This window comes from Xenopus laevis, chromosome 6S (genome assembly GCF_017654675.1).
Source record: "Xenopus laevis strain J_2021 chromosome 6S, Xenopus_laevis_v10.1, whole genome shotgun sequence".
NCBI lineage: Eukaryota > Metazoa > Chordata > Amphibia > Anura > Pipidae > Xenopus > Xenopus laevis.
The window spans coordinates 86661791-86680357 of record NC_054382.1 but is presented as its reverse complement, the minus strand read 5'-3'; the positions used below and the strand labels follow the sequence as shown (position 1 = coordinate 86680357).

Below are 18567 nucleotides of genomic sequence, written 5' to 3'. Positions count from 1 at the left end.
GGGGTTTAGATGATCGACTGTGAAGGGTGACGGTAGAAGTAGCAAGGGAGTCAAGAGTTGTTGAAAGAGCATCGTTATAGAGAGAAGCTGCCATATTCAGACAGGAAGGTTGTTAATATGAGAGATTTTTTACTGTTGATAGTTGTTGTCGAGAGAGATGGTTGTGATAGCGCAGATGAAAGTGTTATCTTCCAGGAAAGGTGATGGTCAGATGGGGGAAGGAAAAGTTAGTAAGGTTAAAAGGGTGGCACGAGTGGCACAATATAAGATCAAGAGCATGACCCTCTATGTGAGTCTGTCTAGAGTTGTCAACAGGAATATTGAAGTCACTTAACAATAAGATATCTCACTGAAGAGAAAGCATGGAAGTCCAGCAGCAAAGTGATCCACGAAAGTAGAGTAGGGACCAGGGGGACTATATATGACTGCGACATGCAGAGAGATAGGAGATAATGAGTGTATGCTGTGGACTTCAAAAGAAGTGAAGGTAAGAGAAGTTAGTGTGGTTAAAGTTTGAAACCTAAATTTGGGGGAAAGAAAAAATCCACCGCCGTGACAATCTCCCAGTCTGGGAGGGAAGCCTCCATAGGAGAGGGCAGCAGGTGAAGCAGTGTCAGTGGGAGAGCTCCATGTTTCAGTGATAGCCAGCAGGTGAAGACATTTGGATATAAAGAGGTCATGAACTTCTGTGAGTTTATTGCAGATTGACGTGTGCATTCCAGAGGGCACGTGAGAAGGGTAGAGAGGGTGATGGTTTATGTGAGTAAGGTTTGCAGGATTAGAGTGGGTGTGTGGGTATAACTGAAGGTAGGAACAATGAGAGTGGGGCCAGGGTTTGGGGAGATGTCCCTAGCTGCAAGTAACAGCAATTAGTAAAGTGACAAAAGGTGTGACCTAGATTTGAAAGTGTGAGCATTGTATGATTTGATGGGTTGAGGGGAGTTAAGCAAGTTAAAATTGCAAGACAGGGTTCTTAGATTGAGAGGACGATGGGCACAGTGAAGAGGAGATTAGTATTTCAGGATTTGATGAATGTTCGAGTGCAGAGGATAAATGGGAGAATGGAGTTGAGAGAGAAAAAGAAGACAATAAATTTAAACATAATAAAATTGTATAACCAGGCTTATCTTGTTTACGGAAGTAGTGATGAATGGTGATGTCTGGATGAGATTTCCAATGTTTGCAGGTAGTTTCCAGTGCAACTACTGATCCAACTGCTCTAACTCTTTATGTTGTACTTGAAAAAATCATGAACTTTAAATTGCTGGACTTTTATGTGTTAAGTCTACCATCGCTCAAGATGTACATGCTAATTTAAAGAATATTCCCTGTGCTAATATCGAGAGTATTAGTACTGTTCTGTTCCAGTACTGTTCCAGATGCTCAATATAATTAGTTTTAATATTTAGCTACAGAGAATCATGGAAATCAGTAGTCATAATATAATTGGAACTAGGGAAGTGAGGACAAACAGAGCATACTGGCAGCAATTTTTTTTTCTTTGATTGTTATATTATGTACAAGTGTCCTTCACGTGCTGGCTGTATCCGGGACCAGGGATTCTGCTGAACCCAAAAAAGAAGGGTTTGGTGCATCCAAAGTAAAAACTTTATAATAATTTAGACCAAATTATTCTTAAACAACACTAATCAAACAAATTAAATAATGTGACTTAAGATATGGAGAGCCTAACCCCTTGTTCAGAAAACCCCAGGTCCAGAGTATTCTAGATAATAGGTCCCATATCTGTAGCTGCATGGCCATTTGTTTTGAATCCCAGTAACTCAATTCTTTTTTTACATATTAATATGCGAAGTCATGTTCACCCTTATAATAATCATCTCTCTAATAAATATGCATTAAACATGATCTGCCATTTCTCAACAAAAGTGATCATTGATATCACACAATCCCAAAACACTATAAGACTAAGGGTCAAATTCACTAAGCGCCGAAAATTCGCTAGCGACGGCTTCGCCGCACTTTGCCACACTTTGGCAGGCGTAGTTTCGCCAGGGCTGCGCAAATTCACGAAGATCCAAAGCTGCACACAGGTTACCGAAAGGTTGCGAAGTTGCGCTTGCGATAATACGATAAGCAGTGCGATGTTACGCTACCAATGCCTAATTAGCATATGCAGTTAAAGTACAATGGACATGTATGCTGCAGCAACTACATTACACTACACAAGGCCAGGGAAACTTAATACAATTAAATAGAGATCTTATATTGCCCTACACATGTGCCCACTGTAAAGTTTAGGTGCCAAATATAAACAAAAATTTCGATCTTTTTCAGCCTATCACCCAGTAAAAAGTAAAAAAACGCCTGCGTTTTTTGGGACTTAGAAAAATGTTCAACTATTTTTGAAGAAACTCCTATCTACTCTATTGCACTTCGCCTGGTTCTGAACTGGCGAAGTCAAGTCTAGTGTAAGAGGTAACGTTCAGTAAAATCCGTGAGTTAGTGAATTAGTGTATTTACAGCCCTTCTCCAGAGCGCAACTTCGTCTGGCGTTAGGGTGCAAAGTAGCGCTAGAGTATGGCTACTTTGCTAGCAAAGTTATGCCAGCACCCGTTAGTAAATCGGCAAAGTGGCAAAATGACGTCACGCTGGCGAATTTTCACTATCGTTAGCCACTTCCCCTTTTAGTAAATTTGCCCCTAAGACGGGGGCAGAAATTGTGACACTGTCATAATGCCATGAGTCTTAAACTGCTTGTTCTTTACATACAGAACTAACCTTATACTAAAACAGGAGAAGTTGCTGATGGGTGTAAAACACATCTAGTAAGATGGATAGCAGAGTAAAGCATGTACTCAGCAGTATAAAAAAAGCTTGCAGTTCTCCTTACTGCTGATCTTGCATCTGCACTGCAGCCATGTAATGATTCCTATTGCGATAATCATTGTGAAACCATTGGCATGTATAAATTGTTTTAGTCATCTTCCTTTATTGGAGTTCACTAGCTGCCTCCTTCTTGAAATCAAAATTTCTTGCATGTGGCCACTCCTGCTTACAACTTGTTGGCAACTGCCTATTTGCAACTTGTTACACCCTTTGTTTGCTTGGATTTTGTACATTTCATGCCATCGCATCTCTTAAGCTTGGGCTTTTCTCAGTAGAGGTAACACTACATCATTTGGCTTTTGCCCAGTTACACGGGTATTAGTACAGGATATATGAGGAAATGCAGGAAACCATTTGGCACAGATTGCTCTATATGAGTACTCACATACTTACATTTTCATATGGACAAGTTCCAAGAATAACTGCAACTTATGGTGATCAACCATATGAAGCCTACTCTAAGAAAATTACCAAAAAATCCTTTTGACGAATGTTACAGTGACAGACAGCACCTGCAAGATAGCACCAATGAAGGCCCAAGTAAACCTGTCCTATGTCACAGAACCTAATTCCCCTTTAAAAAGGACAATGGTGCAAATATTTTTTACCTGGATTGTATACTACTTAGATGATACTATAAATTCCCATTTCCTCTGGTTTTACCAGTGGACCATGAAGTTTATTGAATTCCCGCTTTCCAAGCCAATATAGAGAACATTGTTTCTTTTCAGTGTGCAGGGTTTAATTTAGCATCTGTTAGTAAATCAGACCCAATGTATTTCTTAAAGGCAAGGTGCTAGAGGCAAGGATATCTGGTTTAATGTCAACAACCTGTAGGGCAAATAAAGCGACACCAGTAATGTTTGTGTTTATGAGGTAACACACTACCTTCCTAAGACCAGACGACAAAGAGTGTCCTATAGTGTTGCTGGGGCTGACAGAGAATTGTGGGTATTTTACCACAAGAGCAGGACAGCTGCACAGCATAGCAAAAAAAAAAAAACACACACTCACCTCTCTCTCTATCCTCCCCTCTACTTGGAGCTTTTTGCTTTGCAGAAACAGGGCAGGAACTCTCACATCTCCCTTGTTGATTGACTGACACCTCCCAGCCCCTCTGCTGGCCAATGAGAGGGGCGTGGTGTCATTGGTCTTGCCCTTTCCCTGACTGATGGCCAATCATAGGAGAGAGGGAGGGACAAAAGGCTGCTTGGTGTGTGTATGAGTGTGTGAAGGTAGAAGCAGAGCATTTCATCCAACAGTCCGGATAAATGTAGTTCTTACCTGCCATCTCTCCTTCACTTCCTGTTTTCTTCAGAACATCCAACACGTCGCACGCGTTTCGTTGCATGGCCATGTGTTGGCTATCCTTTTCATTCAGACCCATACTGCATTTAGTGTGGTACTCTGCACCTAGATACTGAAATGTATTGTACAGGTAGTACAATAATGTGGTTGATTGCCATTTTTGATTGTACAGGCATGGGACCTGCTATCCAGAATGCTTGGGACCTGGGGCTTTCCAGATAATGGATCTTTCCGTTATTTGGATCTTCATACCTTAAAGTCTACTAGAAAATCATGTAAACATGAAATACACCCAACAGGCTGGTTTTGCTTCCAATAAGGATTAATTATATTTTAGTTTGGATTAAGTACAAGGTGCTGTTTAATTACTACAAAGAGAAAGGAAATAATTTTTAAAAATTTGGATTTGGATAAAATGGAGTCTATGTTGATACAAGTAGATACATTTCTCAGCAATATTAGCGACTATTGTATCAATTCTAACAGCTGCCTTCAATGATACTCAGTAGTGATGTGCAGGCCGAATCCTGCACAAAATGTTGGGTCGCAGGCGGGTCCAGGTCAAGCTTTTCTTCTGTCTCTCCCTCAGCCTGCCCACGCCCCTTTTGTGATGTCACTGCGGGCGGGTCTATAAATAGAGGGCAGCAGCGGTCCCCGGTCGGGTGCAGTTTGGGAGGGGGCGGGTTAGGGTCGGGTCCGCACAACACTAAAACTCAGGGATTCTGCTCATCGGGGACAAAGATAACAAATGCATCAATTAAAGGAAAACGATACCTGCGAACAATGTAGGTCTCTTTAAACTATATTGTATAAAACAGCTCATATGTAAAACCCTGCTTCATGTAAATAAACCATTGCCATAATAATATTTTTTTAGTAGTATGTGCCATTGGGTAATCATAAATAGAAAATTGACATTTTATGAAATAAGTGCCGCCCCCTAGGATTCATGGTGCACACAAGCATACCAAACAAACTATACACGTTAGGTCACATGAGCCAATTAACAGAGTTCTATCTTTTGTTTCCACACTTCTTCCTGTTACAGTTAGAGCTGCAGTATTTCTTGTCAGGTGATCTCTGAGGCAGCACAGAGACCATCGTGAAATGGTGGTTCAAGGCAAGATATGTAAAAGGCCAATATTTAAGTGTGTTAAAATAGTTTATGTCAAATTAAGTGCCATATTAAAATCTCTTGATTAAGTATTAATTTTGATGGTATAGTTTGCCTTTAAATGTATCAATGTAGAACAGTTAAAGGGACAGCAACCCCCCCAAGCTGCTTAAAGGACAAGGAAAGTTAAACTAAAGAAGTAGGCAAGAAATGTTGTACATTATGTTGTGTGCTTCTGTGCCAGCCCCAGGCAACCACACCCCTTTAGCAGTAAAGATCTGTGCCTCCAAAGATGCCCCAGTAGCTCCTTTTCTGCTGATTCACTGCACATGTGCTGCTTTCACTTACTGGGCATAGGGACAGGCTCAAAATATACAGTACAAATATAACAGAAATGTCACAGTATAAGGTTGATTAATAATTAATATGGATAATTACTACATGGCAGCACAGGAACCAGTGCAACTAGCATCAGAATTTAATAATCCGCCCTGTAGCATCAGCTTGTGTTACAGACCAACCTAATTTTCTGCTTGATAATTTGTGACAACCCCTTTGCTTAGCTTCTTAACAGCTGCTCAGAGCCCACTGAGCATGTGAGTGTCGCAGACACTTTCCAATACGGTGACCCCCTGTGACAAGTTTGAAGTCCTGGATCATTGCTGCTATTGAGAAGCTGAAACTTTAGTCTGGTGCAATAAGCTCAGTATATAGAACATTGCATTTTAGCCCTATTCATTTTTAAGGTTTATTTCTCATTTAAGAAGGTGAAAAATGAAATTTACACTTCAATATTAGAAAAAAACGTTCACAAATAGAAAGTCATTGAAAAAGTCTATTTCTGGTGAACAATCTGAAACCAACTGAACTGAAAAATGTTTTTGAAGGTGAACCACCCCTTTAACCTTATTCACACAGTGGGGACCCTCATTCTTATGACATGTCAATGTTTGTTATACAGATATTTTTAAATGTTTTATAATCCACAGGACAATACTGGCTGGACCATGTTAAAATAAAAGCTTAAAAGCCCTTTGGGAGCTTAGAACTGTACATTCTTTTTTTTATAATACTTTAACTATACATCCACAGACCATAAGGAAAACAGACGCAGATTCAGCGGGTATCTTACAGTATTGTTTATTTTGTGGGCAACTTCTTCATAGGTGAACAAAGCAAGGAATTGTGGTTAAAGGACCAGTAACATAAAAAAAATTTGTTTGTACTTAAAAAAAACCACCAAGACACTTTTAACGTTAAATTTGCAAAGTCTTTATTAAGAAATTACTTAAAATTCTCCGATTGCGCTCCTCTTCAGAAACGGCGACAGAGCGGTGATCCATCATGCAACGCTCGATTCCTCCTCCCTGGCTATCTCCTATAGAAGGCAGGGAGGAGAAATTGAGCGCTGCACGATGGATTGTCGCCCTGTCGCCGTTTCTGAAGAGGATCGCAAACAAAGAATCGTAAGTTATTTCTTAATAAAAACATGCGAATTTAAAGTTAAAAGTGTCTTGGTGGTTTTTTTCGTTAAGCACAATTTTTTTTATGTTACTGGTCCTTTAAACAGTGAAAGAATGATGTGTGGCATGAAACAAAGTCAAACAATTACAGTATTTACATTATTATATAGAGAGTATTATAAGTGAAATCACAAGATCACTCTGAAGAAAAAGATTATTAATACTTATTTCCATTATTACTTATTTGCATAAGGTAAAATTTGTGCCCAAGAGAGGTAATAAGTGACAAGTTGAAAAATATTGTGAATTGTGAAAGATAGCCAGTAGGACTAAGTACTGTCCCGTGCAGTTTACATTACACTGTATATGCAGCCTTGAGATGTGACAGAAATAAAAGCCACAAAGGAAGAAGCATTTAGCTAATTGCTTGTATATAGTCTCACCCACTTTGTTTCTCCTAGCAGATAGATTTTTTGGAGCAAGACAAAAAAATATCTAACAAAAACACAAACACGTCTATAAAAATATGTTATTTAGCCAAGGAATGCTTGAAAGGTATTAAACTGAAAAAAGTACTGAAGAAAAAAATGGTACAACTACAAATAAACATTTGTCTGTTGATTTACAAAAATCTTAACTGGCTACTATGAGCATACGGACACCAACAGTGATTAATCCTCCAACTCTGCCATGAACCAGCACAAACTGAATATGACGGCATACAGACTGGAAAAACCATGTGAATCCAAATGGAGAAAAGGAAGTTTCCAAAAAGAATTTCGAAAATCCTGCTTGTCTGAATTTCTTAGTAGATCTTCAAACACTGGCTTAGTATAATAATTTTCCTCTCTAGTCAAAATAATTTTCAAATTGTTCTCACTCCGAACAAACCTTTTCTAACAAACAAAAATAATTTAAAAAGAAAAATAAAGGAACACCAAAACAAACAATATTAACCATATATGGTGTATTATGGATCCTTTATTAGTAAATCATCTCTCGCCATCTGTATTTCCTTCACTTCAGTTGAACAGCGAGTCATCGTTTCAAGCCCAGGAAACCTAAAAATAAGTAGGCATTTAATTAAAATACTTGTGTTACATTGTGTTTCTGAAGGCCAAATAATAAATGCAACTCAATAGCAAAGTATATACTGTAAATATATAAGATTTAGGGGCAGATTGATCAAAATGCGAGTTCAGATTTTTATAAATAAAAACTCCCCTCGTTCTATTCATTCCTATGGTTTTTTTTTAAGGATATTCCTCCATGGATGAAAATTGGAAGTCGCCATTTGATAAATACGCCATCAAAAATCCCATAGGAATGTATGGACCATAGGTGAGTTTTTATTTATTAAAATCTGAACTCACATTTTGATGAATCTGCCCCTTACAAAATACGTTTCAGAAATCATGAAAGTCAATGCACACATAGAATGCCTTAAAGACTTTGATTTATAGGACAACGGTGATAAGCTCTGATTATGTTAAAAGCAGGAAGCCACAGGTAGGCCAGTAGTCACTAGTAGACATGTTTCCAGGATATTATGGGGCACATTTATCAAGGGTCGAAGTGAGAATTAAAAAAATAAAAATTTAGAGCAAATGTTTGTGTACTTCGACTAGGGAATAGTCCAAATTTGATTTGAATTTGAAAAAAAAATTCAAATTTATCATGTAGTGTCTCTTTAAAAATTTGACTTCGACCATTCACCATCTAAAACCTGCCGAAATTGCTGTTTTAGCCTATGGGGGACCTCCTATGTGGGTCAATTGGTGGACTCTGAAAAATCAAAAGTTTTTTTGGAGAAAAACTTCGATTCGTACGATACAAATCTGATCGAAAACTGACCTATTAGATCGAAAAGGACCTATTCGGCCAAAAAAAAACCTTCGATTTTTATTAATAAATTTCAGATGGTCTTTTTGAATTTCAAAGTTTTTCAAATTCGAAAATTGACCCTTGATAAATCTGCCCCTATTTGTAACATTCTGCACTAGCTCAAATTGATGAACTACTTACACATTCACATACACACAGCCTCTCTCTCACCTGCGCAATATATGGAGCTGGCTACTGCCTGACACTCATTTTGTTTTATAGTTAGAAAGGCTAAATTAAGTCCAAAGCTCTAAATTTTTCTCAGGAAAAACTGGAACCTGCAGAATAATTTTCGAGCCTCCTTTGTATGTGGTGAGCACTAATCCAGTAATTAAAATTTAGAAAATGACTTTCTAAACCGTGATAAACCCTAGGCAAAGGGGGTAAAGAGGTAACAATGTGCATGTATTGCTGGTTTTGTATCAAGCTACATGTGCAAAAGGCTATAGTTGTAACGTATTGCTCAGTTTTCAGTTCTATTCCATTATTTAAAGGTTAGCACTTTTCCAATCTGCCTTCAGCAATGACTAATGGCTAGTGTTTTGCTGTAACTGCACTAGTTGTGGCTTAAAATGGAATACAAGAACACCTATCAAACATTATATATAAGATTAGATGTGTGCAGATGTAATATTTAAGGAGTACTTTTTAGGTCTAGGGCACAAGTTTCCAGTTTATCTTACAATGATTAGCAGCTTGCTCAAAATCACCCCCTATTCACTTTTATGGCAATTCCTACAATCACTTATCAGTGTAGATTTGCTTGAAAAAGTATCAGTCCCATTTTTTTAAAGCAACAAACAAAGCTTCAGCTTTTATGAGCACCAGAGGCCACCTCTTACTACCTGTGTTTTCTACTTGAGCACCAGGGTGGTCCACGTGTCACAGGTAGATTTTTTAAAATGGAAAAAAGTACACTTAGGGGCAGATTTATCAAGGGTCGATTTTGAAAAACGTTGAAATTCGAATTCAAAAAGACTTACCGAAATTAAATCAAAGGATTTTTTGGCCAAATAGGTCAGTTTTCGATCGAATCCAATTCGTATAAATCCAAGTAATTGCGCATTTGAATCGTATGATTCGTTTTTTGCCCCAAAAAACCCATAGGCTAAAACAGCAATTCGGCAGGTTTTAGATGGCAAATGGTCGAAGTCAAATTTTTAGACTATTCCCTAGTTGAAGTACACAAAAAAATTTGAATTTTCACTTTGACCTTTGATAAATGTGCCCCTAAATTACTATGATTTTGTAAGTGAAAAAAAAAAAAATATCCATCTATCTATCTATCTATCTATATATATATATATATATATATATATATATACTGTATATATATATATATATATATATATATATATATATGGTGCATCAACGCGTTTCGGCTCACACGGAGCCAAAGAAAAAAATGATATTGGATATTAATAGGGTGCCAGTATTCCTATAGAAACTTAATTTGTCTAAATAAACAACCATAACTAAGTTTACCTTTATATGAAATATAAGAGCCTGAGTTTCCCAAGTAAAACATGTACCTTTCAGTAAACAGGTCTATTACTTGTCTAATCCCCTGTGCTTTTTAACTTGCAGGCACACAATCTGCCCCTAATATGAATACAATTTCAATTAAATGCTTACATTCATATTTATTTCCTACAGAAAATAAAGCTTTACTTGGACATGGGAAAAACATAGGTCTTGTTATTGAAAGGAAATAGCACAATTTCTAGTCCTTGTCCTTCTGATGAAGTGGCAGGGAGCCACGAAATGCGTTAAGCGGGCAGCCCTCATGGGAGATATGCTGCTGTGTTTTTTTAAATGGATATACAATAAATTTTGAATTTTTTAACTTTATATCCTGGCTCTACAGTGCTCCGTTCTTCTACACAAACTCTGACTAGTCCTTGTCCGGGGCAGCAGCTTAATTGTTGTGGCAAGAATCTGGAAAACACTAAGATTGCTGTTTCTGCATTCACACCCTACTAGAAATGCTTTACCAAGGCTTACCCAAATGTTGCTGGACTACAACTCCAACAGATAAACATTTGCATTCTGGAAGCCGTAGGGCAACAATAGCAGGGATGAGTTCTTGAAGCAATATTGCTTGTTAATACTTTTGCCCAGCTTTCCATAGCCAGCCACCCACTGAATCCAAGAGGATCACCCACATTAACAACCTATATTGCTGGGATCAGAGCTTGAACAATGATTTACATTTTTTTATAGGACAAAGCAAATGAGAGAAATCTCACTATAAGAGATAACATCAAGAAGTGGGATATAGTACCAGAAAAAAATGCTTCAAATCATTTTACAAGGATATTCACTCGTCATCAACACATTCAGCATTCAAGGAATTCTTCGCAAGAAATCACTGCTTTCACTGGTTGACCCACCTTAGCAACAAACAATTACATAAAAAATGTACTAGTGATATGTCTTGCTAGCTAAATTGGAACTACATTACATAGTTAATAAAAACAAAAATGTCTGGCATGGTTTAAGTTTTGTAAAACGAATGTGAGAACTATTAAGGGTTATTAAAAAAAAACAAAAACGTTTTTGTCCACTAGGTGACAGCATTGAGTAAAGCATCTAAACATTGTAGGTTTCTCCTTGGAAAATTTAGATTAATTGTAAATATAAAATCCCAGCTTTAACAAAAATGTAGAATTTCTCTATTCTGTTGTGTTGTGAAAAACTCAAAAACCAAAGAGGTGAATATTCAGCATTGTGTTTAAAAGGTTTCCACTTCATGCTGTTAAAGATATATTAAGGGTCTTAGTAAAATAGTATACAGTTAACCATTTCACTGGATAAAACTAATTGGAACATATCTATGAAATATGAATGAATTTCACACCAAATGGGTACTTGATAACTAGCTAAAGGGAAACTATTGCAAAAAAAAATGTCATGTATGCTTTATAGCAAAAACTTCCTACATATAAACAATGAAACATTATGCACAGTTTCTGAAATAATCAAGTTAAACTTCTGTATTCCCCCTCCCAGCAATCGGTCTCTCTACATGTAGCTTTAAGAGTCAGTTATTTAGCTCTAATATATTTCAAAAGAAGCACATACTAATGTATTTAATTGCATTATCAAAATCTGACTCTGATTCCTTCATGAAAGCGAGGCATTGCTAACAGATTGATACCAAAAGAAACTTGTTTCAGAAGCAGTACAGAATTTTTAATTGATTATATTTCAAAAGTTACTTATTTCCATGAGATGAAACTCACTTTTCATATTCACAATATTTACCCTTTCATTTGAATGGATGAAATCACCAAGCCTTCAGGATGAAGTTGGTGTGAGTGCTTATTTGTGACCTGAATATTCCAAAATTAAATTTATGTTATATCTGTTTTATATACAGTATATCTGTAACAATTATCCGTTTATAGACCACAAAGTGCTTAAAGGGAATGTAAAGGGAAAAAAATAAAATCACCTTTTAAAGAAATCTATCTCCAATATACTTTAATTAAAAAATATGTAGGAGGGAGGCCTAAGGAGGGAGGACTGAGCCACGAGGAGGGAGATTGCAACCGCAAGTGTGGGCAGCACGGAGGTGTGACTGCAGCTTCTTCAGATCAGTGAGTGAGAGGCGAGTCTGCATACTTCTTTGTTAGGAGAGCGCACGCAGGAGCGTGTGTTCTCCTGATGATGTCCATAAATGCGGGCAGCTCATGCCCCTGGAAAATTATCTGTGGACGCCTCTGCTTCTGGTGCAAGTTCATGATTATGTTTAGTATACAAAATACAGCATTTCTAGCATTATTCTATTTTAGACTTTAGTTCCCCTTTAATACCAATAATTCTGAAAAACAAATCATTTACATCAGTGGTTTGTTGGTATTTTTCATTTCAAGACCCCCCCCCTCAGAGGTAAAGAATTTGGTCAGGGCCCCACTTATTGCATAGCAAGGTTACAGATATAAAAACATATTGGTGCATCCGTCATTTTACCCACAGTTCCAAGGACAGATCTGGGACAGAAAATATTTTTTGCAAACCAAATCCCATCCTAACTGACCTTCACACGGGAATACATTGTAGACACTCTACCCAAATCTAATCCTAATTGGAATTCAGGATGACTCCTGCCCTCCCCACCCCAGATTCCACTACTCCATTCCCCTTCAGGAGAGGCCATTCCCACAGTTTGGGAACCAATACTTTAGATGGTTTTGAAGACAAAGTAATTCAACAAAACTGTGCATGAGACCAACTCTTTATACAAAAACAAATGTTACATTGAATAAAGAATGCTCTTATCCCAGGGATCTTTGTTGTGACCCTAGGCTGTGAGCATAAGCAGCACAGTATAGGTTCAGCTTTTCAAGTTGAATTTCCAATTTTACTCTATTACCTATGTGCACAACTCAGTTCAGCCCCAACAGATCCCTGGTAGAAACAAGAAAATGGTAGCATTGTGCTCACTAGCATGGTACCCTGGGCCAGTGTGTTTTTAATCAAAGAAGAGCAGGGTCTGAGGTAAGCAATTAAAATCACTGGGGGTGCCTAATAAATTTGAATCAGATCAGTAACTTAACAGTTTATTAATTGTTTTCTCTGCTATTACCGGTATATTTCTAGTGCATGAATGTGTCTAAAAAGCTTACAAAGAAATTAAAAGAACTTTGTATTTAGTAAATCTAAATCATTAAAATACAACACTGCAGAATACATGGTATAACAACTATTAAATATGCTCTGTAAAAACCGAATGTTGATAATGACAATAATGATAAATCAATGAAACTTACCATAATATAAAGCTTTCTTTATTTAGTAGTTTGTTCCAAACCAGCGGTTTACTTTTTCTGTACTTAAGAATAGGACCATGTTGACTATGTAATATTCCTCGGATTCTTTCACCCAAACTAATTCAATGTTAATTCTTCCTATGGAGTCTTGATATCTAATAAAAAAGCTTTCACCCATAAAGTCATAAAGTGTTTCTGAAGCTTTGGAAGTATGTAAGCTAACTGGTGCACTGAAACACCAAAATGGCTTTTCTGTTTCATCCAAAACCAAAGCATCCATGATAAGGCTGTTCTGTGGAGAAAAGAGTATTGCAGATTCATTTTAATGTAAAATAGTTATTAACACTTGTAAGCTAAGATTGTATAATATTACAATATGACATACAGATGGCACGCAGTATCTGTTTTCCAAATCACGTTTTGCACTTCTGTATCAGCCCAAATCCACCACTGCCTTTTAGCGATGGGCAAATCTGACCCATTTCACTTTGCCAAAAATTCACGGAACTCTGCAAATAATTTCACTCATCACTAGTAGAGATATTTGCTGCTAAACATGCCCTCCACAATGAGCATGATCTGTTGAACCTCTGTGTTAGTGCAATAAGTTCAGTATATAAAATCATTTTCTAGCAATTTTTTATGGTTTAGGTCTCCTTTGAAAAGAACTCCCTTAAATACTCTATTAAACTGCTGTAGATTAAAGGAGAACTAAAGATTAACTAAAGAAGTAGGTCAGACATGTTGTACATTATGTTTTGGGAATCTGTACCAGGCCAAGGCAACCACAGCCCTTTAGCAGTAAAGATCTGTGTCTCCAAAGATGCCGCAGTAGCTTTTCTGCTGATTCACAGCACTCTGTGCTGCTGTCACTTACTGAGCTTAGGGACCCACTCACAATATAAAGTACACATAGAATATAAATGTCACAATATAAGGCCGATTAGTACATACATGTTAGGTCACATGAGTCAATTAACAGACCGAGTTCTGTCTTTGTTTCCACCCCGACCAAACTGGTTTATTACCAGGTAGACAAACTACAGATGCCACTCGTAGGCTTATCAATATAATTGAAGATGCTAACATTACAAAAACTCCATTACTAACACTTTTATTGGACATACATAAGGCATTTGATTTTCTTTCCTGGTCTTATCTCTTTCAAATACTACCAAAATACATCACTGGACATTTCTTAGATGCTCTTCGAGTTTTATATAGACATCCAACAGGCTACTTGAAAATCTTGGGAAGACAATCTTTAGCTATTCCTATTGCACGAGGTACTCGCCAAGGCTGCCCTTTGTCCCCACTTCTCTTTTCCTCAGCTATTGAACCCTTGGCCATGCTAATTCGACAAGATAATAATATCTCAGGCTATGTCAAGTCTAGCCAAGCTTACAAATTGAGTATGTATGCTGACGACATTAGCCTCACTATAACAAAGCCTCTGACTAGTCTCCCTAATCTATTTAATACTTTAGATAAGTTTCATAAGCTTTCTGGCCTTCAAGTGAGTATCTCTAAAACTGAAGCACTCGCTCTTAATATCCCCAAACAACATTTAAAACTCCTGGAACTGAACTTCCCTTTTCACTGGAGAAAACATTCAGTGGAATACCTTGGGGTCAAAATCACTAATTCTTTTCACACCTTATACAAGGCGAATTTCTCCCATTTATAATTACTCTACATAGGTTGCTAGAGAATTGGTCCAAATATTCTATCTCATGGCTAGGACGCATTGCTGCAAGTCAGATGATGCTTCTCCCCAAGCTCCTATATGCTTTTCGAGCTTTACCTAAACCGGTTAAAATCACAGACCTTACTCGATTACAGAGAAAAGTTTGGAACTTTATTTGGAATAATAAATCACATAGAATAAATAAAAATGTACTGTATAGCTCGTACAACCAGAGAGCGTTAAACGTTCCTCATTTGATACATTACTACAAAGCAGTACGACTAGCTCAATTGACGCAATGGCATTTACCATCAGGTCACTCAAAATGGGTTGACTTTGAGAATGCTAGTATTCACCCATTGAGAGTAGCCTCTCTATTATGGGCTGACTCAGAGAGGATTCAGAAACATAAAATTACAAACCTCATAATCAAATTTCACTTACAGCTATGGAAAACTCTGAAGCCAACATTTATCCCTCATCATTAGTGGGGAACCCAGACTTTCCTCCTGGACTTTTTCATACATCCTTCCATAGATGGACTGCTAGTGGACTTTGTACTTATTATCTTTACAAGGCATAAAATCCTTCCCCCAGTTACGTGATCTATATGCTCTTCCTGATACAGAACAGTTTCGATACAATCAACTCTCCCACTTTTATGATTCCCAGGCTCCCTTTCAAGCTAAATTGGAAGGTTCAGTGTATGAATATTGCTGTAGGAATCCACTCGGAACCAAGAGTGTAATTTCAATACACTACTCCAATCTTATAGAGGCTCCTTCTCCAGTTTCACATAAATAAATGACACCCTGGGAAACTGATTTAGAATCCCCTGTTTCGTTGGAGACCTCGCAAGCGCGCTATTAATCCAACCTTTCCTCATACATGTTTTAGAGGATGTATGACTGAAGGAGATTATCTTCATGAATGGTGGCATTGCCCCATTGTGTCAAAGTTATGGACTGAGGTATATCATATGGCTTCAAAGAAAATAGGGGTATCCATTGAACCACCTATAGAAACGGCACACATTGTGCTATAGCCCTCTACTGGTTGGCTCTTTGTTAACAGACTTAAATTCATTCAATCTATGCCATTATTTATCAGCTCTCATGGAAGATAAACTTGATCTTCATACATCCATATGGTCACTTTGGAAGAAGTTTCTTTCTGAACAGACATAATTATATTCATGTCCTTGATATGACTGTGTTCAAACCTTGATATAAACGTGAACAGGCTTTGTACAGATGCTATTCCTTTTTCTTTTTAAAATTATTTCTGTAATTTTTTTTTTCTTTCTTTATTTATTTTTCTTTATGTACTTTATGCTTTTTCTTGTATCTGTGGATGTATACTATAAATGTCACAAATAAAGAGTTATAAAAAAAAAAAAAAAAACAGAAAAGGGGTCTCTAAGCAGGTGACGTGACACTCAAACATAGAAGTCTATGAAACAAGCTTTAATGGTGATAGATGAGATGGGACAGTAACCTGGCCTTCAGATAAATTGGTCTAAGTCCACTATCTTTTATATAAAACAGAAAAAGGAACACTGCCACTCAATAAATCACTCTGCTCATAGTAAATAGTTTCACCTACTTGGGAGTTTAAATCACTATAAATCCTCACAACTATATAACATAAAGCATAGAATCAATAATATATACTAAGGAGAAAACAGAGATTTGGAGGAAGTCAAACTTATCATTCGTAGGAAGGGTTAATCTTGAGGTAATTGTCTTGCTCTTGAAAATTCTCTGCTTTATAATGCCTTTGTCTATTTTTCTCTTGTAACCATTGTTTCGTACAATTACGTGTCATCGTCTGATCTGTACTTTTACTACTTTATTTGATCTGAATGGTTAGTGGCAGGTCGGGAGATGGCACTGAACGAATAGTTTGATATGAAGGTAAATCTGCATGTGTATGCCCAGCTTTAACCGTGATAGGGAACTGTACTTGGCCCAGACTTAAAGGGATACTGTCATGGGAAAAATGTTTTTTTCTAAACACATTAGTTAATAGTGCTGCTCCAGCTGAATTGTGCACTCTTTCTCAGAAGAGCAAACAGATTTTTTATATTTAATTTTGAAATCTGACATGGGGCTAGACAAATTGTCGGTTTCCCAGCTGCCCCCAGTCATGTGACTTGTGCTCTGATAAACTTCAGTCAATCTTTACTGCTGTACAGCAAGTTGGAGTGATGTCACCCCCCTCACTTTCCCTCCCCGCAGCAGCTTACAACAGAACAATGGGAAGGTAACCAGATAACAGCTCCCTAACACAAGATAGCTGCTTAGTAGATCAGCACTCAATAGAAAAATCCATCTCCCACATTCAGTTACACTGAGTAGGAGAAACAACAGCCTGAAATTGTTCTGGACCATTTTTTCCACATAGATTTACTCCAGGTTGATCAGGCGATGCTTGTGCACCTCTATTTTCAAATAGTCCCAGAGATAACCAATGTTCTTTTGTGCCTTCGTTTGTTACTTTATTTGGAATGCTTGTTAGTCTTTTACAACTGCAGAAGTGAACAAATAATTTTAAGTTTTTGCACTTTGGAATAGAAAAATCATCAAAATCATAGAGAACATAATTTTCAGTAAAATCAGAGAATTTGTCAAGTGCCTGCATATACAGTAAATGCAGGGTATTGTAAAATCTTGACCACCTACTTTGTGTCATGTCGGTGTTATGTTTCCTACAGATACTTTCTACTTCTAACATGTTACAGAAATTATACCTACAAAAAGGTAGCAATTTCAAAATACCATTATTTAAAAAAATGTCCTGACCAAAAAACCGTTTGTATAACAATAAACAAATCATAACTATTTACTTATTTTTCCATTTACCTGTATGTTGCCTTCAAAAGTCTGCGTCTTCCACGAAAAGCCTATATTTCCAACAACAGGGGCATGTTGTTTGCTGTTCTTTAATGCTATAACAGAAAGTCTAAGAAAGCCATCTTTGATGTACTCTGTAATTGACAAGGAGAAATGCAGCACATTATTCTATTATCAGTGGGTACAAGACAACAAACAGTGATGCAATGCTTGAACTACTAGACTTTAATTCAGAGGCTGAAGATCGGTATAGGCAAGATAATCACCTGCCTTAAATACAAATCTAAAGAAACTTAATGACAATGTTAATTGCTCACCTTCCAACACTTTTTTCAGTTCAGTTGGTTTCAGATATAGACTTTTTCCAATTACTTAATATTTTCTATGTGTCACCGTTCTTCTAAAACTAAAGTGTAAGTCTAATTTTTCACCTTTCTAAAGCAGCTCTGGGGGAGGGTCGCCGACCCTCTAAACTGTCCTAACTTGATACATTTAGTTGATACATTTGTTATCTTTGACCCAGCTGAGCAGAATCCCTGAGTTTCCTTAAAAGCAGCTGTTAGAATTGACACAATAGTTGCTAATACCCCAAAGAAGCTGCTGAGAAATGTATCCACTAAATGTTGCAAAA

The 18567-nt window shown here is 37.3% G+C and overlaps 1 protein-coding gene across 4 annotated transcripts in view; it reads right to left on the bottom strand.

The window, feature by feature from the left end:
- Positions 1 to 7363: 7363 nt before the first annotated feature.
- The window catches only part of fbxo15.S (F-box protein 15 S homeolog), a 30657-nt gene continuing 19453 nt past the window's right edge, over positions 7364 to 18567 (bottom strand). For 2 of the 4 annotated variants that reach the window (XM_018223602.2, XM_018223599.2), the window contains exons 10-12: positions 17946 to 18070; positions 13395 to 13686; positions 7364 to 7796 (exon numbers count right to left, since the gene is read on the bottom strand). In XM_018223602.2, the coding sequence (XP_018079091.1) occupies positions 13417 to 13686; positions 17946 to 18070 (395 nt within the window). In that variant the 3' untranslated portion in view covers positions 7364 to 7796; positions 13395 to 13416. Of the gene's footprint in view, positions 7797 to 13394; positions 13687 to 17203; positions 17612 to 17945; positions 18071 to 18567 lie in introns of those variants that run through there. The other 2 variants (XM_018223603.2, XM_018223604.2) reach the window with 2 other exon arrangements.